At 56.2% G+C, this 24,094-nt stretch overlaps 1 protein-coding gene across 2 annotated transcripts in view; it reads right to left on the bottom strand.

Moving 5' to 3' along the window:
• Positions 1-4,947: 4,947 nt before the first annotated feature.
• Positions 4,948-24,094, bottom strand: part of TESC (tescalcin) — a 62,915-nt gene continuing 43,768 nt past the window's right edge. The window contains exons 3-8 of one of the 2 annotated variants that reach the window (XM_004281473.4): positions 19,114-19,194; positions 13,227-13,366; positions 11,536-11,597; positions 11,332-11,439; positions 7,474-7,521; positions 4,948-5,207 (exon numbers count right to left, since the gene is read on the bottom strand). In XM_004281473.4, the coding sequence (XP_004281521.1) occupies positions 5,130-5,207; positions 7,474-7,521; positions 11,332-11,439; positions 11,536-11,597; positions 13,227-13,366; positions 19,114-19,194 (517 nt within the window). In that variant the 3' untranslated portion in view covers positions 4,948-5,129. The remainder of the gene's footprint in view (positions 5,208-7,473; positions 7,522-11,331; positions 11,440-11,535; positions 11,598-13,226; positions 13,367-19,113; positions 19,195-24,094) is intronic. The other variant, XM_049697626.1, reaches the window with a different exon arrangement.

The raw sequence follows: 24,094 nt of genomic DNA on the forward strand, positions 1-24,094 counted from the left end.
TTTATTGCTGATATTACTTGTCACCCTGGCAAGGTGTGTGGTGACAGTCCCCTGGCATACCACTTTACCAGCTTCCCCCCACCCTGGAAATCTCACCTGACATGTTGAATAGTTTTTCCCAGAACCACTATTAGAGGGCCTCCTAGCCCAGGATCCAAGAAACCCACACAACCATATGTGAAATTGTGCATAAGGGCATTTTCTGGGAGGAAGTATGGCTCTGTCATCAGATTCTCCAAGGGAACCACAGTCCTGAGAGTTTTATCTGCGGCCGCTAGGCTGTGCTTTGCAGTCTCAGCCGTGTGCTGCCACGGTGCTGCCACTGCCGCTGCCAGGCAATAATCCATTTGCAGAGACACCCTAGGGCCAGCAACACCTCCCCTACCAAGGCTGCCCAGATTCAGCTGATTAGAGGAAAAACTGAATGTCCCCAACAGTGGAGTTTTGGTCCTTTCTGTGCAGGAGAGCTGACCACAGCAGGATGAAGTCCTCCGTACCCCTCTTCGGAACCAGAGGCCCCACGTTTGAGGGGATAGCGCGTCCCACTCTGCATTCAAATGACAAACACTGGTCACTGCAAACCAACTTTGCTCACGCTCGGAGAGAAACGGTTTCCTGGTAGGGGCACAGCCTTCTCCTTCAGGCCGTCCATGGCCTGTCAGGACGGGCAGGTCTACGACAGTGGCTGAGGCAGGGGCCGGCTGGCTCTCCCGACTTGGACCTTTGCTCTGGGCAGCAGCTGTGGCAGCCGGGAGCGTGTGGTGCTGGTCGCCCGTCCGCAGCGCCCTGAGCCTCGCAGACCTGCCCACCTCACCAGCCGCCAGGCCAGATGGCTCCCTGGCTGCTGCAGTGGGCAATGCAGCGATTTGGACGGAGGCTGCCTGGGATGGGCAACGGCACAGCCCCTCTCGCTGGGCTCCGGCCTGTGCCATGCGGGTGCCAGCCTGCTCTCTGCCTCTGATGGTGGGCAAGGGCTTCCAGGCAGAAGCTCTGTGCCGGGGACCTTTTCATCCCCTAGGAAGGGAGGGCAGGCTCCCCCCCCCCCCCCGCACTGTATCTCCTGTCCCCTCGCCCGGTGCTAGCACTAATGCAGCCGCCTCCTTTCTCTAAGATGGAGGCGGCCATAAACTGCTTCTCGGCACATCCTCCAGCCTTACTGCTGCCCCTTGGACCACTCCTGGGGTAAAGACCAGAAACCTAGCCCCTTGCTGACTTGGTCAACATGCAGATTAGAAAGAAGAGCAGCCGCCGTGTGCCCGTCAGAGTCCTCAGTCCTGCTGGGGCCAAGTTCATCTGCTACCGAATCCCTGCTGGTACTTGTTCACTGATTCCAGAAGAGCCTGGAGACAAAGGCAACACTGACGCCCTGGGAAGTCATGGTGAAAACCCCGGCCCCTCCCACGCAACTCTCCAAGGCCTTCCCAAGGTCGCTGTGTGGGAGGACAGCTTGCAAAGCAGGTGTTTGCAGAACCCTTGCCAAGGCAACTTGTATCTTTAACTCTCCATCAGCCTGCGTAAGTCACTGTGCCGCCTGCAGTTCAGCTCCGGCCTGGTGAACCACAGGCAGTGGAGACAGGTTCAGCTGCTCAGGGACAAGGATCCGATCCATACGTGACGCACATGGAGAACTTGCCAGTGCCTGGGATCAGAAAAAATGCAATGGTTTTGCTAAAGTCTAGCAGCAAGTCGTTCCCTCAGAGGATGCCTGGCCACAATTGGAAGCTGTTGTCATCTTACTGCATTCCCTTATCCATAATTCATGTTTAACGTGGCTGCAGCAGCTCTCCCCTGAGCTGCTCATAGGAGATTTCCATTACACAGCCCTTTTGTAAACCTACCAAATTGGCGTGTTTGTGTCAAACTGCCGTATTCTTTTAACGGCCAAAAGCCCAGTTCTGGTAACTTTTCCCCTTGGTGATATGCTTTCAACCCAATTCCTGGGAAACGGGTGGAGAACATGGGGAGAGGTGACCTCACCCTCATCCCGCAGGCTGCAGACACTGTCCCTGCTCCCCGTGTCCTCCACCCACACACACAGCCTGAGGCCCTCGAAGCACTGACTTCAGATATTTGACTTAGCACTGATTAGTCACAGGGGTATAATTCCTAATAAAAGGAAAACCGGGGCTTCCCTGGTGGCGCAGTGGTTGAGAGTCCACCTGCCGATGCAGGGGACGCGGGTTCGTGCCCCGGTCCGGGAAGATCCCACATACCGTGGAGCGGCTGGGCCCGTGAGCCATGGCCGCTGAGCCCGCGCATCCGGAGCCTGTGCTCCGCAACGGGAGAGGCCGCAACAGTGAGAGGCCCGCGTACCGCAAAAAAAAAATCAACTTTTAGAACAAACATCACCTGCTTCAGGCTGCTTCAGATGGGGGGAGGGTGCTACACTCCCTCAGGGTCTCTGCAGCCAGAAAGCCCCTCCTGGGCACGCCCACCAGTCCGGCCCGGTAAGGGGCTGTTTCCGAGCTTCCAGCCTCCAGCCTCTGCAGACCGCACTGCCCAGACAGCCGTCCTGAGATGCGTACCCAGAGCAGTGACCCTCGTTCTTTCTAATCAAAGGCCAGCAGACTGGGGAATAACCACCCTTCCTAGGAGCAGGTCCGCACCAACTAATAGCTGACCCCATCACTCCCGGAACCACCAAATGAGTGAAAACACGTCACGCACACAGTGCCCTGGGAGCCGGCGGGGGAGCCCCAGGCGGACTCTGGCCCGCCCTCTGGTGGAAATGAGCCCCAACCCTGCCGATTAGATGACATCCTCAGTGACGGTGAACAAACAGCTTGGTTTTGAGCAGTATGGACTGGGCTCAGGCTGAATAAATCTCATTTTAATTAGTTTAGGTAAGCAGAGGCTCAAAGCTTCAAAGACACGAGGCCGGCCCTCGGTGGTCTGAACAAGGGCAAACGCTTGCCTGTGCCCACAGTGGCCATGTCTCCCAAACGCAGGCTCTGCAGGGGGCGCTGATGGAAGATCTATTACTTATAAAAACACTTTACATTAATGAACTGCCTTTGTTGAGAAGAAAATGGAAGCAAATTGGGAGAATCCCAGAAAATCCAGCCTACGGTGGCCACACCAGCAGTCCGTGCTGCTCTGTAACTCCACGGGTCCCTGGCAGTAGTGCGGGGCAGGGGAGGGCACGGGGACGCACGCTTCTGCCAGGCTGCAGGGGTTTCACTGGAGACACGTCCTGGACGATAGCTAACTAGCACCTAAATAGGACCAGATCTCTCCACACCAGTCCTTTCTAGATTTCTTCTGTGGGCAGCCAGGCACCCAGGGGTGTGAGCAACTGATCCCAGCAGCAGGAGAAGGGGGGGAGTGGGGAGGGCGATCACATCCCACTTTCCCACCCCATTGCCGGCACCTGGAGGGTAAGAAGCACAGCCTTGGCCCTGACCTACTGCTTTGAAAATGTCAAAATATTTGTGGAATTAAGCACAAGTCTAAATAAGAAGCAGATTCTACTGTGTAGCACAGGGAACTACATCCAATCTCCTGGGATAAACCATAATGGAAAATATTAAAAAAGGAATATATATATATGTATGTATAACTGAGTCACTTTGCTGTACAGCAGAAACTAGCACAACATTGTAAATCAACTATACTTCGATTTAAAAAATAAAAATTTTAAAAAAGTTAAAAAAAGCAGAGCTCTAGAAGTGACTTCAGACCGCTCTACTTACCAGAGATGGGGCCGCACTGCCCCTGGCCGCCTGTCAGGCGCATCATGGAGACTGGCGTTCCTCAGGCATGGCTGGGCTCGGAGGCCCAGCCTGGTCCACCGCAGGCTCCCTAGGGAGGGATGCCCGCGCCAGCTCTGTCTAAATGATGAGGCTTTCTCAGCTCCACTGCCGCCCTCGGGACGCCTGCTGGCTTTTAAAAACTGACGTTAATCCCGTCCTAAGCAACGTGTGCACAACACAGCTGGGGGGTGGGGGCGGATGTCAGAGGAAGGACCATCATGACTGCCTCAGGGAAGGGAAGACCAGGTGCTGGGCATCGGATGAAGACTCCAGGGGGCGCCTGTTACATTCTGAACCCCACACCATGTGGGTATAAGATAGATAAAGCACACTTAATATCAAAACTGAATTACAAATTCAAGAATGCAAATAACAGCAATAGCTAATTATCAGGGGAACAATTATCAGGGGAACTTTTCTGGAAGGCTAGGAAGGTGCCTCCCAGTGAGTGTTGATGAAAGCAACAAGCCTGGAATGTAAACAGTGACCAGTGACCACGGTGATGGCAGCTCTCCCGAGTGAGTCAGCAGGTCACCAGGGCACCACCGACTGCCAGCCCTCTGCTGACTCATGGGCTACTGCCACCAACCGAGATGAATGACCTTTGTTTCTTCCTCCCCTCAAACCCCACTGCTGGAAGGTGACAACGGGAGTTGTGGGAGATGCTACCTGGGGCAGTCACCTCCCCTGCTGCTGCTGCGCTGGGAACAGTGGAGTGCAGACCATGCAGCCGGCCCCCATCCTGAGGAAGGGCCGCAGGGCACACCCAGCCTGTTCCCGCCAGGCCCGGACCGCTGGCGGCCCCAGCACCATGGGGCGAGCTCGGGCCCTCACTGCAGCTGGCCCAGGCTCAGCTCCACTTGTCTCCTCCTTGGGTCTGAATATCCGGTCGTGGCACCAAGGAAGCCCCCCCCCCGCCCCCCCCAAGTCCCGGCCCCCATGGAGTGAGGAGCTGCTTCTCCTTACTTTCCTGCCTAGGCTTGCGAAGGCAGGTGAATTCCCAGCACTCATGTGGGGAAAACAGCAAATATTTAACCCACAATAAACCAGAAAGGAAGGGAAAAATAAATCCGCTTGCAAACCAGTCTCTGAAGACTTGCTGCTGCTGCCCCTCGCTCCTCATATAGTCAGCCAGCCTCGGGCCGCCAAACGGCCAGGCCACGTGCATGGACGTGGGGAACAGACAGGAGCCAGGTTCATTAACAAACCCTTTTTCTATTTTATTGGAGATAAAAACAGCAAAGCCCCATGTACCATACCCTGCGGGAAAAAGAGATGAGCGAGGGATGTTGACTATTTACAAGAGCTGTAGCAAAAGGGCCCCCGTGGGCCTCGCTGCCCGGGTCCAAGTGCGGGTTCTCCATGGGGGAGGGGCGGTCAGTGGCACAGGGCGATGGTTTCCATGTTAAGGAAGCGGACATGCATCTTTGTCTCGATGTCTATCCCCTGCCAGATCTGGAACAGACGGAGCAGTGTGAGCGGGCATCCCCACCGGAGTCCTCGGCCACCTTCCCACCCGCCCTCCTCCGCCACCCACTGAGAAGCTCCCGCAGGTGGAATCCAGTGCGAAGCGTGGAAGAGAAACTTCCATCTGCCTTTTTGCTGGTTAATTGGGCTGACATTTGGATTCTTTATGGATTGTCACAGCAAGTTATTATTAAGTACTGAATCCAAGCTCTTAGCTGAAGTCACTTGAATCCCACCCGCCACTTCAGGCTCTATGATTTTCATGCAAATTCCTTAAGCCCACTAAACCTCCTTTCCACCAGAAAAGTGTCGAGACCACCACCTGTGCTGCCCGTTCACGGAATGTTTTGGGGGCTCCAGGGGAATCATGCACGGAAGCGGTTTATAAACTGTTAAGGGCTGTGCAATTATAAGGTTTCATTAAGCCATCATTATAAATTAAAAGGTCACAACAGTTAGGTCTTCCCAGGGATAGGAGGTCACCGTGTTCCAGACAGACAAGGCTCATGCCCAGGAAAGGTAATTTCTGCCAAAGCCCACATCCATCACCACATACCTGCTACTGGCACTGCCATCACGGTCCATCCTGGCTAGGGCCCTAGCGGACACTCAGGCCACCAGACCCTGTATCTGCCACACTAGGAAGCCCCAGCGCGGGCAGGACTGTGCGCCCGCCAGCTCCTTGGCCACTCGGGGCCCAGGAGGACCACAGATGGAGAGATGGCGGGCAGGATGCAAACAGGAACGGAGGGACGTGGTGGGCAGTGACTTGTCACTGTCTCCCTGCTTATGTAAGAACTTCAAACTCTCAAGCTGTCGCCCTCAACATCTCCAGGGACAGCCTTGAGGCTGGGGAAAGCAGAGCCCTGTGGGCACCCAAGTGGCAGGGAGGCCTCAGCACATTTCCTGCCACTGTCACATGCCTACGGTCCGCCAGGTGCTTTCCTTGTTAGGTGAACAAGATGTTCCCAGGAGAAGATACCTGGATGCCAGGGTGGGTGGTTTCTGCCAAAGGCCGGGTGATGCCAGGTGTCAAGAGGCTAGTGGTGGGGCTCAGAGAATGGGATGGGCCGGCTGGTCAGGAAAAACTCCCACGGTGCAGAGGCAACGGCCTTGGGAACACTAGAGGCGGGGCAGCGGCGGGGGCGGCCTTCTGGGGAAGAAGCTTGGTTTCTGAGGCCAAAATTGGATTTCATCCTATCTTCTGGCTTAAAGCAGCCATCCCTCCTCCCTAACCTTCCCTGGCCTCCCTGATCTTCTAACTCCTTATTCTGGTTCTTGCTTGGGTGTCATCACTTTTCTGGAGCGCAGACCTCAGAACAAGCCAAGGTGGCCTGTGGCACCGACGGCAGCTCAGGTGCTCCCAGTCTGCCTGCCCTGCCCAGCCCTGGGGGCGGCGGGGGCATGGGGCGCCTGTCCTCTGGCCCAGTAGGCCCTTCAGGTCTCTCCCTCAGGCCCAGGTCTGTGCCGCCCGCCCCCTTCCTCTTGCCATGACTGGCCAGGTTGGCGGCGCAGACTTTGGGGGAGCGCCCAGCCGAGCTGCCCCTCAGCTCACCAGAGTCCCCGGCCCCAACCCAGGGACAGGCCCGTTTCCCTAGGGGCCGCCCGGAGAGTCGGCGGCCGGCCAGGGGGCCACCCTGGGTATCGTCCCCCTGACTTCCCATCTTCCTCGCCTCCTGGAAGGGGCTCGGGGACACCGCTGTTGGGATGCTCAGGGCCAAAGCACGGGCAGAGCATGGGGGGCTCGACTCCTTGCCACAGGGATCTGCCTGTCAGAGCAGCGAGGGGCCCCAGTTCCCAGCCTGCGAGCAGGTTTGTAGCAGTGAAGGCTGGGGGAGGCCTGAATGTCCACTAACAAGGGTGGAAGGTGGGAAGCCAGACAAGCAGCATGGGCTGCGAGCCCCAGGGCAGAAGCACACGCGGTCAACACCAGTGTGTGCTTCTGTGAAGGGCAGGTCTCTACAGGCACAGAACATTCCAGAACCCTGGCTCCAACTGTCAACAGGGTGCTTCTGAGGAGGGGGGAGAAAAATGGAGTTTTCCTCACAGGCCCTTTTGCACTTGCTTAGTTGTTCTGACCGTGTATACCTATCATCACCCTTCCAATAAAAATAAGTAAAACCAGTTTAAACTATTTTAAAGGCCACACCCAGGCTTGACCCCTTTCCACAGAGACGCCCATCTCCTGACCAGCAGGGGCCCCCTCAAGCCCCCAGCACAGCCCCCGTGCCCACCCCCACCCCCAGGTACCCACCTTCAGGAAGTCATCGAAAGTGATGCCCTCGTACACCTGGTCAGGCTCCTGGGGACAGAGCACAGGGTGCAGTGAGGGGCTTCTGCCTGGAGACTCTCCATCTTCCCCCCACCCTGCAACACAGAAGGCTGGGGCCATTTAGGTAGAATCATGAGAATGGGGAGAACATTCTGGATTGTTCGCCTCCAGCTCGAGGCTGGTCGCCCTGAACTCCAGCGTCTCCTTCACTGGCTCGATGGTGGGACGGAAGGTGGTGCAGGCTCACCAGGGCCACCCCCCACGCCCCCCGGGGAGGACAGGTCAGACGAGGGTGGGAAAGGAAGAGGGTGGGCACAGAGGCAGGGCTCGCTCCACCCGACACAGCCGCCTCCCGCCACTTCCCAACAGTACGGCCACCAGCAGACACCTCCTGCCATTTCTTAGTCCTGCCTCCTCAAACCAGCCTTGGTAAGACCAGTTCTGGGCCGACCTGCACTCCAGACACTGGGGAAAGGGCCAAGTGAGTCACCCTGATAACATCCGGCCCAGGAGCCTCCCACCTGCCAAGTCACTGGCAGTGCCAGTCTCTGCACACACACGAGATGATAAATGGGGCTCCTGCCCATGGTGCTAAGACCAAGTCCCCACGGCGCCCTCTGTGACAGTGAAAGCTGGGCTGACACCCCACTGCCGGTCAATACAACACCAGCCAAATAAATCGTGGTCGCCCTGGCTATCGGTTACCACGAAGAAGGGGTCGATCTAGACCTGCTGATATGGAAAAGGCTCCAAGATACATACACGGGGGAAAAAAACAAACAAGGAGCAGAAAGATGGCTGCAGATTCTGTCCTACATCACTAAGCAGACGGCTGCCACCTGCTCCGCGGACCTGTGGGGTCAGCACGGGGGAGAGCGAGCAGTTCAGTGCCGCTTTGTGTGAGTCAGAACCGAAAGACACACGTGTACACGTCGGTCTGTGTCAGGAATAACACCATCAAGGGCAGTTCCCTTTAGGGAAAAGGACCAGGGCCGATGGGAGGAGGGCCAAGAAAGACGCACTTCTCCTTCTGTACCGCTCGGAAATTTGTTCCTACGGAGTATTTAAGAAAACATCGGCAGGCGCTCTCTGAGCACTTGCCGTGTGTACTTTACAAACGTTATTACCACGAACTGATGCAAACCTCACAACAGCTCCCAGAGGTGGGTTCTGTTCTTAATCTAATTTTGGATATACTTTTTTTTTTTTTTTAGATTTTTTTTTTGGATGTGGACCATTTTTAGTCTTTATTGAATTTGTTACAACATTCCTTCTGTTTTATGTTTTAGTTTTTTGGCCGAGAGGCACGTGGGATCTTAGCTCCCCGAGCAGGGATCTAACCTGCACCCCCTGCACTGGAAGGCGAAGTCTTAACCACTGGACCGTCAGGGGAGTCCCCTGGATATACTTTTTAATTTTATGAAAAACACCGATTTTTTAGAAGGCCTGGGCCAGCCCTGTCCCTAGGGCTGTCGGCTCTTCCTGCCCAGGGGCACAGACAGAAGTGGCCGTGCACTCCCTGCCAGAGACTCCGGATTCCTAGGGCAGCGAGGGGAGCTAATTACAGATAAGGTCCCCCCGGCCCAAGACCTGGGCTGGAGGGCGGGCACCGGGTGGAGGGGCTGCAGGGTCAGGGCAGCGCCCTAGGCTGAGACCCCAGCACAGCTGCCCCAGCCTCCAGCCACAACAAGGTTTCCAGGGAAACACCCTGGAAAGAGCTCACCGCCGCAGCCGACAGCCGGCTTCGGAGGTCCGTTACGGCGGGGCGATGCGTCATTTGTCTTTGGTGAGAGGTGCGGGCAGAAATGTTAAGCGTCCTCAGGGGCCACAGGGTGTGAACTGACTCGGCCACCCCTCACCCTGAGCCTCTGTGTGTATCTGGTCGACGATCACACAAGAAAACCCTCTAAGAGCACACAGAGGATCCGTACCTAAAGAGAGATGCACACGGCGAGCGGGACGCGCACCCGGGAAGCCGGCACGGACTCCCGGAAAGCCCCGGCTTCTGAGGCTGTGCAGCTTTTATGCAGATCAGCAGCTGACAGCAATTTTACTACAGCAAATTAAGAAAACTGCCGCCAATTGAAACTGGAGCGGGACGGGGAGCAATTTAACGAAGGAGAGTGTCATTAAATCAAGTGGGAATCTGGCTCGGGCAACCCAGCAGGGGAATCCCCGCGCTCCCCACCGAGGTCACCGGCCTTTTCCGCGGCAGTTAACTGTCTGAGTGGGGTGGCTTCGCCAAAGCCAGAAGCCTCTCCCTGGGTCCCCGAAGCAGACAAATGAAATACAGGCTGAGAAAGTGACCTCAGCCCCCTGCCCGCCATCTCCTGATGACAAGCCTGGGCACAGACAGCAGGTTTCAGCAGGAAAACACCCCTCCATCTGGGCTGGGGTCACCCCAAAGCCATGATGGTGTCTGGGGCTGCAGCCACTATAAATACACAGGAGCCAGAGGGGACAGCCCCAGGGAGACCACCCGAAACCCTCAGGGAACAAAATCCATGGAGATGGTCACGTACCTACCCGCATGGCTCCCGGGGGGCTCCGAGCCCCTGCGTCAGGGGCTGTCTGGAGTGGACCCGGCCCTGCAAGAGCGAGTCCACCCAGCGCAGCAAAAAGGTCGCTGCCCCCAAAGTCCAGAAAATTCTTTATGTCCCCACCAGTGAAGCAAGGTTACAAATCTATGAAGTGATGCACGTGAAGAAGCCAGCACGGTGCCTGCACACGCTGTGTGGTCACCCTCCAGGTGACCCTGGGGGCACCTGGCTGCCTGGAGCCTCCAGGAGGCGCCTGCCAGAGTCCGTGCCTCCCCACCCTGACGACGGCACCATCAGAGCACGTAAAAGCCGGCAGTGACCCCTCATACGACGTGCCAGTTACCACTGCCCTGACCGTTCGCTCCTGTGCCCCTCTGCGCCAACGGTTCTGCACTGGGGGTGACTTCGTCCCCCGGCCCAGGGACGGTGGGCCGTGTCTGGAGACATGTTGGTTGTCACGACTTGGAGGGTGACTGGCATCTAGTGGGTGGAAGCCAGGGAGGCTGCTCAGGCCCCTGCAACCCCAGGACAAGCCCACGTGCCAACAAGGCCGGGTGGAGAAACCCTGCTCTAACCCACCGACATCACCGGAGGCCCGACAGCACGGTTCCGAGAAACGATCCAGCCACTTCTACACCAGTGGGACCCCGACAAGCCTCAGCTGTGTCCCAGCTCCTGACCACGTGGTCCCACCCGCCTCCCTCCCCATCAGAGCTCGAGCCCGGCCCTCCGCCTGGGCCACCGTAGCAGCCTTGCAAGTGCCTCTGTCAGCACGGAGCCTCCCACCCTCATCAGCGCACAAGCCCTGATGGCCCAGCCCCTCTCCTGTCTCATCTACACGTCACCCCCCGCTGCTCCCAGCGCCTCGCTGGGCCCCAGACTGTGGGCCCTCAGAGAGCTCCCTGCTGACCCCCGCCCTCCAGGCCACAAATCCCCTCATTAAAAATTAAATGAGAGCAAGGCCGGGCTGTGCGCCAACCGGGCCTGGCACTGTGCCAGGCACTGCCTGTGGGCCCGAGGGAGCTACGTAGTGGGGTCTACGGCCCCCAAAGCCAGACTCCCCTGCTTGGCCTGACCCCCCAGGGGTTGGGACATGGGGCCGGCCTTCTGAGGGGACAGGAAAGCAGCGAGAAGCCTGTGAGCAGTGGTCTGCGCCAGGCCCGGTTAGAGCGGCGAGCAGGTCACGCACAGTCTCTGCCCGCTGGGGCCTTCCACAAACACAGACTAGTACCAGGGCAAGGCACGGCGGGGTCAGCAGGGGCAGGGAGGGATCTGGGGGTCCGGCCCCGGCGGCTCTCACCATCCGCCCCACGCAGACGCTGGCCGCCTCCATCATGGCCCCGTCGGCGATGGAGCGCGCAGATTCCTTCTCGATGTGGGGGTTTCCGGACAGCAGCTCCTCGACCACCTGCCGGTGGAGCAGAGACGCCGTGAACTTGGGCCTCCGTCCCGGCCGCAGGGCAGGGGAGGCGCTGGGGCCCGCCGGCGCGGGAGCATACTTTACATTTCGATACTCTTCCAGGGTGATGCGGCCGTCGCTGTCTGAGTCATACATGTGGAACAGAACTGGGGGGTGGCAGGGGGAGAGAGCGGCTGAGTCAGGCAAGGCGGAGGGGAGCCCGGGTCGCCCCGCCCCCCAACCTTCCCCTACTTCAAACTGAGCAAAAGACCCCAGTAACGGAAACCTGCCGAAGCCATAGAGGGCAAGGGCAAAGGCCATGGGGCCAGACCGACCACTTCCTGGTGGGTGACCTTGGGCAAGTGACCTAACTTTTCTGAGCCTCAGCTTCCCCATCTGTAAAATGGGAGTAAGCACACATCTGCCTCATGGTGTTGCCAGGTGAGCTAAGGCTGGTGGACCAGGGCCAGCGACCGCCTGGCACACTGTGAGTGCAGACGATGTGACAGTCTCATTAACAGGAAGCCAGCTCAGCGTTATTTCAAAGTGTCATTCCTGACGGACCCAGAGGGCGGCTGTCATCCCAGGCCTGGGGCAGATCACGGACCCGGCTGCCTACATCTTGCCCCTGGCAGATCTGAGCCGGCCCCGATGGTACGAGGGGCGTTCACACCCGCTCCAGTTATTTCACTCTTAGTGACATCACGTGGTCCCTTTACTGACATCACTCAGCATGCCGCAGCCCAACAGGGCCAGGAGCTAAAGGGGAGGTGACCTCTCTGCCCCCTAGCTCAGCCTCAGGCTCATAAAAGTCCTCGGTCCTGGCATTTATCCAGCCCGACGCTGTGCAAACATCTCTTCCTCTCATCCTCACATGACCCCGTGAGGCCAGGGCTGCCCTGAGCCCATTTCACAGACTGGGCTGCCAAGCTCACAGAAGCTAAGGCATTTGCCCACAGCCACCCCATTAAGGGAGGGGCAGCCGGGGGTTTGAACCAGAGTCCGTCCCATCCCACAGCCCTCACCCCCCTTGACCTGGTCCTTGGAACAGTGTGGAAGCCGGGCGGACACCAGGCATCACCGCCCTGCCCCCAACTACCCTCAGTACACAGCCCGAGCTAAGTATAGCCCAAGCCCCGTGTTTACATGTCCCTGCAGACGCTGCGCAGACGCTGCTGCTCGGGTGGGATAGAGAGGGATGCTGGAGTCGTGGGAAAGTGCATGGGGAAGGGAGGTGTGACGCAAGCCACCCTGGGACTCTGTGCCATCCCCCACCAAGGCCGATCCCAGCTAAACTTGCTCAGAGCCCAGGGCCAGCAGAGGCTCCTCTGGGACGGACGAGCCCCACAGAGGCCGCCCCGTGAAACTGCGTACAGTGGCCAGTCATGGGCCAGGGGAGGGAAGAAAGGAACTTTCAGGAAGCACCCGAGATCCCACCCAGCCTCAGAATCACCCTTATGCTCAGTCCTCATCCCCACCGTCAAGTTCAGGGTCACACAGCTGCTTAGTGAAGGGGCTGGATTGAACCAGGTCTGTCCAAACCAAGGGCCTTAACCTTTTCCAATCACTGACACCTCTTTCTGTTCCCAGAAAACCACCAGCTGCTGAGAAGTGTCAACAAGGAGGCTGCCACGCAACAGCCTCGGAGGAGAGGGAGGTGCAAACGCCACCCTTTGTGTGTGAAAATCGGGACCAACCTCCCCAAGGCCTGGGCTGGTGCAACCTGACCCGACCCTCCCAAACCCCCCCTTGGGGGCGGCCAGGTGCGCACCGGGGAGGGGCCCCGGGACACCCACATCTTAGCTTCTCTTTCCGGCACAGCTGCACCCGCTCCTCATCCATGGTGGTGTCGATGGGCCGGAAGTAGGACATGATGGTCAGAAAGTCCTCGAAGTTGATCTCGTCAGCCAGGCCGCTGGGCCCCTTGCGCAGGTTCCTACGGGAGCCACGAGGCGGTGTCGGAAATGCATTAAGAACAGAATCTTGTCCTTCTGCTACCAACAGCCCTCGAGAACCCGGCCCTTCTGCGCACACACTTCACCTACGATGGCTGTCCCAGCCTTGGGTTCTGTTTCCCAACAACCTGCTCGTGGGGGCCCCGGGCCCCAGGGCAGTTTAGTCCAGCCCCTCCCCGGAGCCCCCCCCCCCCCGAAATCACCATCTGAGGACCTGGGGGGAGACACGGGCAACTGCACAGCTGCTGGGATGGAGGGCTGCCTGGGCACGCTGCGGTGCACAGAGCTGGGCACTTAAACACGGGGAAAGCGAGACAGTAATTCCCCCAGGTACATCTCCTGACCCTTACCTTCAGATCAGGGTCAGCGAACTGCAGCCTGGGGGCCATATCCCACATGCTGCCTATTTTTATACAGCCCATAAACTAAGAGGGGTTTTTCTGTTTTAATATGGTTGAAAAAAATGCCAGGGAAAAAAAGAATAGCATCTCATGACAAGTGAAAACTCCATGAAATTCAAATTTCAGCATCCATAAATAAAGTTTTATTGGCACACGGCCAGGCCCACTGATTTGCATAGTATCCGTGGCTGCTTACAAGCTACAGAGGCAGAGTTGAGCAGCTGTGACAGAGACCATGTGGCCCGCAAAACCTAAAATATTTACTCTCTGGCCTTTTAGAGAAAGTTTGCCAATTCGTGCTATCAGCTGTTTAAAACTCCAGCACAACAATCAGTTGCAGGCAGCCCTGACTGACGTTTCCTACCAAAGTGCAAAACTCGCCCATGACGGCAGGTTTTCTGATCGATCACGGCACAGAGTCCCAGGGGGGCCTGCGTCACACCTCCCTTCCCCGTGCACTTTCCCACCACTCCAACATCCCTATGGATGTGCTTTTCTGCAGGGGGCAAGAAAAGGGCTTGTGTTCCAGGCGGGGCTCAGGGAGCAAACCCAAGGCTGGGTCTGCCCTGTGCCTAGCACACGGCGGATACTCAGCAAATGCGTGAGTGCACTGAAAAGCCACTGGGTGAGGGTCCTGGCAGAGAAGAAGAGTTGAGAAAACAGCTTGGAGATGACGCCAACCAAACACGGGCTCCTGACCCACTGCTGCCAAACCCTCATCACTAACCGACTTCCGCTGGTGCAGGTGGCCATTGGGCTGATGGGCTGAGGGTCCCTCTGCCCTCACTGTGCATCCTTTCAAAGAGACAGTTCTCAGCTGGCCCGGGATAACAGTCAAGTGCTTGTCAAATGCACTTGGGTCCCACCTGCGGTTAGGACCACATCTCGGTTTAAAGGAATACATTCAAGGTTCTCTTTCTAGGGGCCCATCTACTCCTTTTCAAATACTGCCCCTGAAGTACCACACTTCACAGTTTAGAGATCTCGCGATTCCCAATCTTCCATGCCAGGACATCTTCCAGAAAGAGGTGGCTCCCAAGCCTGGAACCGGGAAGGTGGATCATGAAACAACAAATCTGAGAGGTGAGGCGAGATCTTCTGGACTCAGGAAGCCTAGTCTTTGAGTAAAAACTCTCAATCTTCCCGGAAATCTTCTCTTACAAAGTTTTTCCACCGCTACTCCAAGCAGATTTTTAATCATCTCAGAGTTCTTGCTGCCAGGGGCACCGTCCAAATTCACAGGGCGTAAAAATAGCCCCAGGATCTATCGGGCTCCTCGGAGGTCTTTCCACTGTGTTTGGGTTGCACGTCCCTCTCAAGGGGTTCAGGCTGCAGCAAGAGGGATGACAGTGAGCTCGGGGGACACGTGATCAACCCCGGGGCAGGCTGGCCACGAACGGGTCCTTCTCAGGGAAGGTCGAGACCTGGTTCAGGGGCTAGGCAACCCTTCTCCTCCTAGTGTCCCCAGGAGGTCCACACGGGCCAGCATCATGGTCTCTAAAGGTGACCACAATGCAGAGACCGAGGAAACCCAGACGCAGCACCTAGAGCCAGACCCACATGCACTCCAGTCCACTTCTACAACGGAGCACCCGAGACCTGGGTCGGGGGACAGAAGAACAGGGGCTACATCCAAATCTGCAACGCAGCACGAGAGCATTCTTTCTGCAAGGAGGCCTGATTTAGAGCAGTCTTTTCGCTTCCTTAACTCTCCGATGACCCTGTAAGGATCAGAGCCCTTGGAGGTGGGGACAAACCCAGCTCAAACTGCCCTCCAAGACCAGCTTCTTGGTTCAAAACGTCTTAGGAAGCAAGGTGGACGCTGGTATTTCTTGAAAGGAAAATCCCGTCTCCAGCCCCTCCTCTTGAGTCCTCCCCCACCTCCTTGCTGAAACAGGACGAGATGTGAAGGACTCACAGGCGCCGAGCTGCTCTGGGTCCAGGCTAGGGAAGCTTTTCCTTAATCCTCCCTTATTTGGTGACTTCCGGGCTGCCCACCGACTCACCCGGGGCCTCCCTTTCTCCACACCGTGTCTCTAAGCAACCGCCCCAGGCTGAGGCCCCAGGCCCCACAGGGGAGGCTCTCACCATCCCCTACTGGCCACTGCCCTCCCTCTCCTGCTGTCAGGCATCATCTTCCGATAGCAATTCCCTAGAGCAGGTGCCTCGTGAGCTGCCCACACTGCAGACCTGCAGACCCGAGAATCCCTGGACTCTGTCCCCATCATATCCAGTCTATCTCCAGTTTCACTCCTCCGATCTCTCTGGGATCCCTCCTCGTCTCTCCTGGGATAGCCTGGTCCAGCCTCCACCATCTCAGCGGGCACACCACACGCAGACAGAATGAGCTTTGCAAAAAGCGAATCAGACTCTGTCGCTCCCCTGCTCGATGCCCTCTGGGAAGCTCCTCCAGCTCTTGGGGTGACCCCCAAGCTCCCAACTTGGTCTCCCAGGCCCAAGAGCCGCCCAGCTCTCACCACCCTTTCCCACCACACTCCCCTCCCCAGGGGCCCCGAAGCTTGTTTCAATGCCCACCTTCTGGGCACTCAACGTTCCCTGATCGACTAAGGCCCCTTCCTCCACCCTTTAGGTGCCACTGCACCTGCGCTGCCCTTAAGAGCTCTGTCCTAACCTCAGATGCCCCAAGTACAGTAGCGGGTCTCTCCTGCCTCTGACTATGGACTGTGGACTCAGGGCACGCCTTCTTGTCCTCTGGCCCCTGCCCACACACTGTCCCCTCAGCAGAGGCAGTGCTCATGGACAGAAGCCTGGCAACGCCTAAATTCCACTCTAAGAGCTGAAAACGCAACTCCTGGATCTGTTCTGGTTCCCACAGGGGACAGCTGAGCACCAAGCCACCTCGGGCCAGATTTGTTTTTTTGTTTGTTCTATAAATTTTTTAATTTACTTTTCATTTATTTTTGGTTGCGTTGGGTCTTCGTTGCTGCACGTGGGCTTTCTCTAGTTGTGGCGGGGGGGCTGCTCTTCGTTGCAGTGCGCGGGCTTCTCACTGCGGTGGCTTCTCTTGTTGTGGCGCACGGGCTCTAGGCGTGCGGGCTTCAGTAGTTACAGCACACGGGCTCAGTAGTTGTGGCACACAGGCTTAGTTGCTCTGCAGCATGTGGGATCTTCCCGGACCAGGGCTCGAACCCGTGTCCCCTGGATTGGTAGGTGGATTCTTAACCACTGCGCCACCAGCGAAGTCCCCAGATTTGTTTTAAGGAATAATTACATACAGTAAAAGGCACATATCTTACATTTGGACCAATGTGTGCACCTGAGAAACCCACCCCCCAATCAGGATACCAGAGGTTTCCCTGGGGCCCCTCTCCAGCCCAACCTGTCTCCTCCTGGGCTGGCGGTGAGGATGGAAGAACCAAGCCCTTGGCCCTGGGTGGGCTCCACAGGCTCGGGGGAAGCAGGGTTTGCCAGGACCTCTGGGGTGTCATCCTCTCTTCACCTTAGCACACCTAGGGCCAGGAGACACCAGCCTCTCTAGCTCCAGCCCACAGAAGGCTGGGTCCCCGGGGCCCGGCCAACTTCACAACTGGCCCAGTCTCGTCCAGCCGTTTGGAAACAAGCCTCACAGACACATACATGCAGGCGTGTGTCTATACAGACACGTTAGGTGTCACTAGGCTCTGGTCACCCTGCGCCATCTTCTTGTGATGCCTCCAACTCTAGGCCCTGACAACCATGTCGTCTCCACGTTTGGGGGCCGCATCACCGCTCCCCCTGCCACCTCCCCTCTCCACTAGCTGTCAGCCCCCCCCAATCCTGCTCTGCCTCACTGCCCACCCAGGCCTCCCTCTGGGATTCCGCAGTCAGAACGAGGATTAAAAAGGAGCTGAGGGCCCTGCCCACCCCACACCTCTCACCATGCTTGGCCTTCTGTGCTCCAGCCAGGCCCCCTCTGCCACTCGCACCACTCCCTGTGCCACAGGGCCTTTGCACGTGCAGTTCTGGTCTCTCTCTGCTTTGCCTAGTTAACTCCTGGGCACTCTCTCCTCAGGTCTCAACCCACAGGTCCGGGAGGAAGGCCTCTGCATTTTCTGGGGCAGCCTGAGGACCCCGTAGCCCCAAGCCATAAACAGGTGAGGCCCGGAGTCTTCCTCAGGGCCCTGCAGCCCTGGCAGAACCAGAGCTGGGCGGTTCAGGCTCGTACAACTTGAAACCCGTCCGGGAGTCCCCACCCATGATACGACCTCAAGGAAGGGACATGCCTATTCCCTCCCTTCCTCTTTCTGCCAGTTCTCTCTGCTTCTCAGCGATCTCTGCAGACACAGGGTGTCAGGCCTGGGCCCCTGGTGTGTTTGTCCACAGGTTCTGGCAGCCTGGAGAGGGCGTGACCCCCTCACCCCCCCACCCCTGCACCTCTCCACCAAGCCTCAGACACAGTGATCTCCATGAGGATATGTGAGTCTTTCAACTCCGACGACACTAGACATTTGCGGACATGAACTCTGGTGTCAGCCTCAGCTTTGGGATACTGTCCATGGTGCCTCTCTCTGCCTCAGTCTGTAAGCCAGGGTGCTGTGCGTAACGACAGCTACCCTGGCTCTTTAACATACCTCATCTCAGCACAGCCTCACAGCAACCCTGAGAGGCAGGTGCTATTATCACCTCCGTTCTATATGTGAGAAAACCGAGGCAGCCCCAGTGACCCTGCCTCCTGGTATTCATGCCCCATGTAGTCCCCTTTCCAAGTGCGAGGTGACCCAGTGACTTCTGACGAGGACAATACAGCAAAAGTCATGGCATGTTATCTGCAAGATGAAGTTACCAGAAGATGGTGTTTTCCATCTCAGGTGCCCAATCTCTCTCTCTCTCTCATTGGAACAGCTTACTCTGGAGGAAGCCAGCTGCCAGGTGTGGTAGCCCTGGTGACTGGTCCATGAGATGCCTCCAGCCAATAGCCAGAAGAGTGAGCTCGGAAGCAGAGCCTCCCCCAGTCGAGCCTTCAGGTGAATGTAGCCCCAGGTGACCCACCCTGAGCCTGAGAACCCAGATCCCTGACTCTCAAAAATGGTTAGCCAATAAATATATATTGTTTCAAACTGCTAAGTTTGGGGGTAATTTGTTTCACAGCCATAGCTAACTAATACAGAGGCCTAGAGAGATTGAGTGAGCTGTCCCAAGTCACCCAGCCATGAATCCAGGACTGCCAGACCCTGGACCTGTGGCTCGTAGCTCCTACCTGACAAAGCCCCCTCTTCTCTGCGTCAGCTTAAGGGGCTGTTCCGAGCACACGAATCATGCAAGAAGTTACAAGGGCAAATGCTCCCCCAAAGTCACCCACCATCGGCAGCTCCAGGAGAAAGGCCCACCTGTTGTCGAAGAAGGCACGGACGATTTTGGATCTGATCGGGTTGAGCTCCAGGTCAGGGATGTTGTTGAAGTTCTCCTTGCTGGGTACCAAGGAGGGGGCGCACCGGGGAAAGAGTGAGAAAAGAAAGCAGACGTCAGAGAGCATGTTCATCACTTCTCAAGCTGTGTTTTTTTTATCCTGAGCAGACTCCACACGAACAGTCCAGAATGAGACAGGACTGGAATATGCTGCACTGGTCTGTCTCCTCCTCTAACCTCTGGACTGGCAGGACCACAGAGGGTCTGGAGGCTCAGAGATGCCCTTGTGAATCTGATAAACGTCCTAGACACCCACCCCCAGGAAGATGCAGCAACACAAGATCTGCACCCCATTCCGAGGGGTCAGAGAACCCAGGCAGGGAAACCCTCAGTTGGCCCTTCTGGAATCAGAGAAGCAGGATGCTGGCTTGGAGCTTTGGAAGACAGTGTGGCAGGTCCTCAACAAGTGAGAAACATGGAGTTACCATGTGACCCAGGGATTCCACTCCTAGGTATATACCTGGGTATGTCCCTAGAGAAATGAAAACTCATCCACATAAAAATTTGCCCATGAATATTCATAGAAGCATTCTTCCTAACAGCCATAAAGCAGAAACACCCCAAATGTCTACCCACAGATAACTGGATAAATATGGTCTACCCATATAAGAGAATATTATTCAGCCATAGAAAGGAATGAAATACAGATACAGGCTACAACACGGACGGACCTTAAAGACACAGTGCTAAGTGAAAGAAGGCAGACACAAAAGACCACATAGTGTATGATTTCATTCATATGCAATGTTCAGAGTAAATCAATCCATAGAGACAGAAAGTAGCTTAGTGACTGCCAGGGGCTGGGGGATTGGGAGTGATGGGGACTGGGGATGGTGTCTTAAGGTATGGGGATGGTGTCTAAAGGTATGGGGATGATGAAAATGTTGTAAAATTGACTGTGGTAATGGATGCATAACTCTGTAAACATACTAAAAGCCACTGCATTGCACATCTTAGTGGGTGAATTGTAGGATATGTGAACTGTATTTCAGCAAAGCTGTTTAAAAAAAGAGAGAGAGAGAGGGACCTCCCTGGTCGTCCAGTGGTTAAGACTCCACGCTTCCACCGCAGGGGGCGTGGGTTCCATCCCTGGTCTCCCTGCTCGGGGAACAGGATCCTGCATGCCAAACAGTAGCACGGCCAGAAAAAAGAGAGAGGGAGGAGAGATGCTTGCAGGAGAGGGTGAATTTCAAACACAGACACTCTGTTGCTGCGCACAGGTGTTGCTGGGTCCTAGAGGCTGTGGGTTTGCAGGCGTGGAGGCAGGCAAGTCCCTCATCTACCTGACCTTCCCGCATAAGGCCATCCTTTGTTCTCGGAATCTGCTTCCAGCTCCCTAGACTTCAACGGGCAGTGGCCTTGGAAGGGACCCAGGACACAGGCTGGGAATTCCGGTGAACAAGGGGGCACGCCCAGTGGGGAGAGGAGGAAGGATATTAGCCACTTAAAACGAGGATGTCCAGGAGCCCTCAGATTCAGAACTTGAAACTAGAACCAACCCATGCTGGGAAGGAGGCAGTGTCACGTACACGGAGAATTCAGCACCGTCAGAGTTGGAAGGTTCTGTCATGACACAGCTGACCCCTGTCCTGCCCCCACCTTACAGACGGGGATGCTGAGGCTCAGGGAGGAGAAGCAGGACCTGCCTGGGGCCCCGACGCCTCCGTGTTCTCTCCATCTCTGTGTGTCTCCGCCTCTCCCCATCCCCCAGCGCTCCCAGCTCGGCTTGCTCGCAGCACTTGGCCAAACTCAGGAGCTGGCGTCAGTGGCCGCCAACATTTTAGATTCCTGACAGCCCAGCTCTAAAGGGGGCGACACAGAGCAGCTGGCCTGCAGCAATGGAATACTTATTTGGCCATAAAAAAGGAATGCAGTACTGACTCATGCTACAACACAGATGAACCTCACAAGCATGAACCTTATTTCCCCACTTAGCAGTGAAAGAAGACACACAAAAGGCCACACGTGTATGACTCCATTTATACGAAATGTCCAGAATGAGCAAATCCATAGAGACAGAAAGCAGACTGGGGGGTGCCAGGGGCCGGGGGATAGTTAATGGCTCGTAGGCACAGGGTTTCTTTTGGGGGTGATGAAAACATTCTAAAATTGACTGTGGACTTCAAGTGGGCGAAGTGTGTCGCATGTGAATGATATCTCAATGAGGCTGTTTTAAAATATCCCTAAGCTATTTTTAAAAAGCAAAAAGCAAAGAACCACTGCACTATCGCTCCATCGATATAAAGAACAAAAAGTGAGGCGCTCACCTGTGCAGGTTCACGGTCAGCTACCGGGAATGCTGACTAGGAGGGAGCAGGAGGGAGCTCTTGGGGCTGACGATGTTCTGCCCTTGCTCTGGCTTTGGGGTCACGGGTGTGTTCAGTCTGTGAAAGATCATCTCACCGCCCCTGTCCCTTTTCCCCATGCACATGACAGTCGCCCCAGACTGGCACAGGCCCCCAACCTCCCCTCCTTCCTTGTGAGTGGGAAGCAGCCACAGGAGGAAACAGAAAACCCAGAGCCCCCAGGATGGGAATAGGTCAAGTTAAAGGGGCCACGTGGAGCTTGAGAGGGGATGTGGGGAGAACGGAAAGGAAGCGAGCAGCTGCTAGTTGGCAGGAGACCCCCAAGCCCTCCCTGGCTTTCACTGGCCAGGGGTCTTGGCTACTGCTAACTCTTCCTCAGCCTTAGTCTCCTCATCTGTGAAGTGGGCACAGCCTCTGGAGTCAGACTTGGGTTCTACCAGCTCTGCTACCTGGGACAAGTGACTTAGCCTCTCTGAGCCTCCGTTCGCTCCTCTACACACAGGAGCCTCGTGCGGCTGTCACTCTCAGCACGGTGCCTGGCGAAGAGCAAGGGCTCCATGGATGGAGGCCTTCAGGCATCCGAGAGCACGGGGACAGGACTCTCGTCTCCACAGCACCACAGCCTCAAGGCCTCGCACAACTGAGGGCTGCGCAGGGGCTCAAAACACAGCGTGTGGACCGAACAGCTGAGCAGAAGGGACGGCGGGTGTGGGCAGGGCACCCGGCCCCCAGGCTCTGCTCCTTCCCCAGCCATCCACACCCTTTGGTGCCCCCAGGAGTCAGTCTGCAGATCCTTGGAGAGCATCACAACCCCGCTCTGCCTTGCCGAGTCCTGGATGGGGCTCTCAGAGGAGCTTTGTCCCAGGGCTGCTGGAAGGACCACATCTGGGGACACGCCTGGGAAGTAGATCTGATTAATTCCCCAGGAGGGAAGAGAGGCCAAAAATGGGGATGCTGCAGGTTCGGGGGGCACTGGGAGACATCCGGTCCCCATGCCTGTGAAGGTGGCAAGAAGGGCCCCCCGGCGCTATGACATCCTACAAAGGGCCAGAGGGACCCTGGCTGACTTGGGAGGGAGAGCAGACAGCAAGGTCCTAGGAGGAGGATAGAGGCAGAAGGACCTCGAAGAGCCTGACTGTGTGTCTGGAGGAGAAAATTAACAACAAAGAAGAGGTCTGACCGCCCAGAGGTGAGGCAGGTGCCAGGAATCGAACTGGGGACACAGTGTCTTTGGGTCCTGGCCGCACAGCCCCTGGCAGGTCTGTGCAGGTGTCTTTGAAGCCTAGCTGCCTTTCTCCAGAAGCTAGAACCACACTGTCCCTCACCACGGGCACCTTACTGACTCTCCAAGCCTCAGTTTCCTCATCTGTGAATTGCGTACAGACCAAGCACCACCCCCCAATATCAAAGGGGAAGTGAAGTCAAGTGCACCTGGGGGCCGGTCCAGGCTCTGCTCCTGACCAGGCATGTGGCCCTGGGTGAGCCACTGCATGTCCCAGAGCCTTAATTTCTCATCTGTAAAATGGGGATTGTGGGAATATCCCAGCAGGGTCATGGGGTTAATGAAACGATTGAATGAGATAAACACAGGTAAGGTGCTTAGCATAATGCCTGACACGCAGTGAGATTGTCATTTTAAAATGATGATGGTGATAATTATAGCAGCAGCAGCAGCTGACCTTCTATGTGCTCCCAAGGTGTCAGGTACTGTTCTGAGAGCCCTACATTATTATCCTACAAGGTAAGAACATATTTCCACCTTACAGATGAGGAAACCGAGGCAGAGAGGTGAAGAAATGTCTTACTGCTAAGAACAATACCCCTTAGGTGGCACCCGGAAGCTCTAGCCCGGGAGCAGCTTCTCCTAAGGGGCGTGGGGAGGGGACCAGGACTTTCCTGCCAGGATTTTTTGTGCAAAGGCATGGGGATGGGAGAACCACCTGGTGCTAAGTAGGGAATTCTTGGGAATTCCCTGGCCGTCCAGTGGTTAGGACTCAGCGCTTTCACTGTCATGGCCCGGGTTCAATCCCTGGTTGAGGAACTAAGATCCTGCAAGCCACGTGGTGCAGCCCAAAAAAAAAAAAAAAAAAAAGCAGGGAGAGAGAGTAGACAGCAGAAGCAAGAAGAACTACAATCCTGCAGCCTGTGGAACAAAAACCACATTCACAGGGAAACAGACAAGATGCAAAGGCAGAGGACTATGTACCAGATGAAGGAACAAGATAAAACCCCAGAAAAACAGCTAAATGAAGTGGAGATAGGCAACCTTCCAGAAAAAGAATTCAGAGTAATGCTAGTGAAAATGACCCAGGACCTCGGAAAAACAATGGAGGCAAAGATCGAGAATATGTAAGAGATGTTTAACAAAGACCTAGAAGAAATAAAGAACAAACAAACAGAGATGAACAATACAATAACTGGAATGAAAACTACACTAGAAGGAATCAATAGCAGAAAAACTGAGGTAGAAGAACAGATAAGTGACCTGGAAGACAGAATGGTGGAATTCACTGCTGCAGAACAGAAAAAAGAATGAAAAGAAATGAAGACAGCCTAAGAGACCTCTGGGGCAACATTAAAGGCAACAACATTCGCG

The sequence above is a fragment of the Orcinus orca genome, chromosome 15 (genome assembly GCF_937001465.1).
Source record: "Orcinus orca chromosome 15, mOrcOrc1.1, whole genome shotgun sequence".
NCBI lineage: Eukaryota > Metazoa > Chordata > Mammalia > Artiodactyla > Delphinidae > Orcinus > Orcinus orca.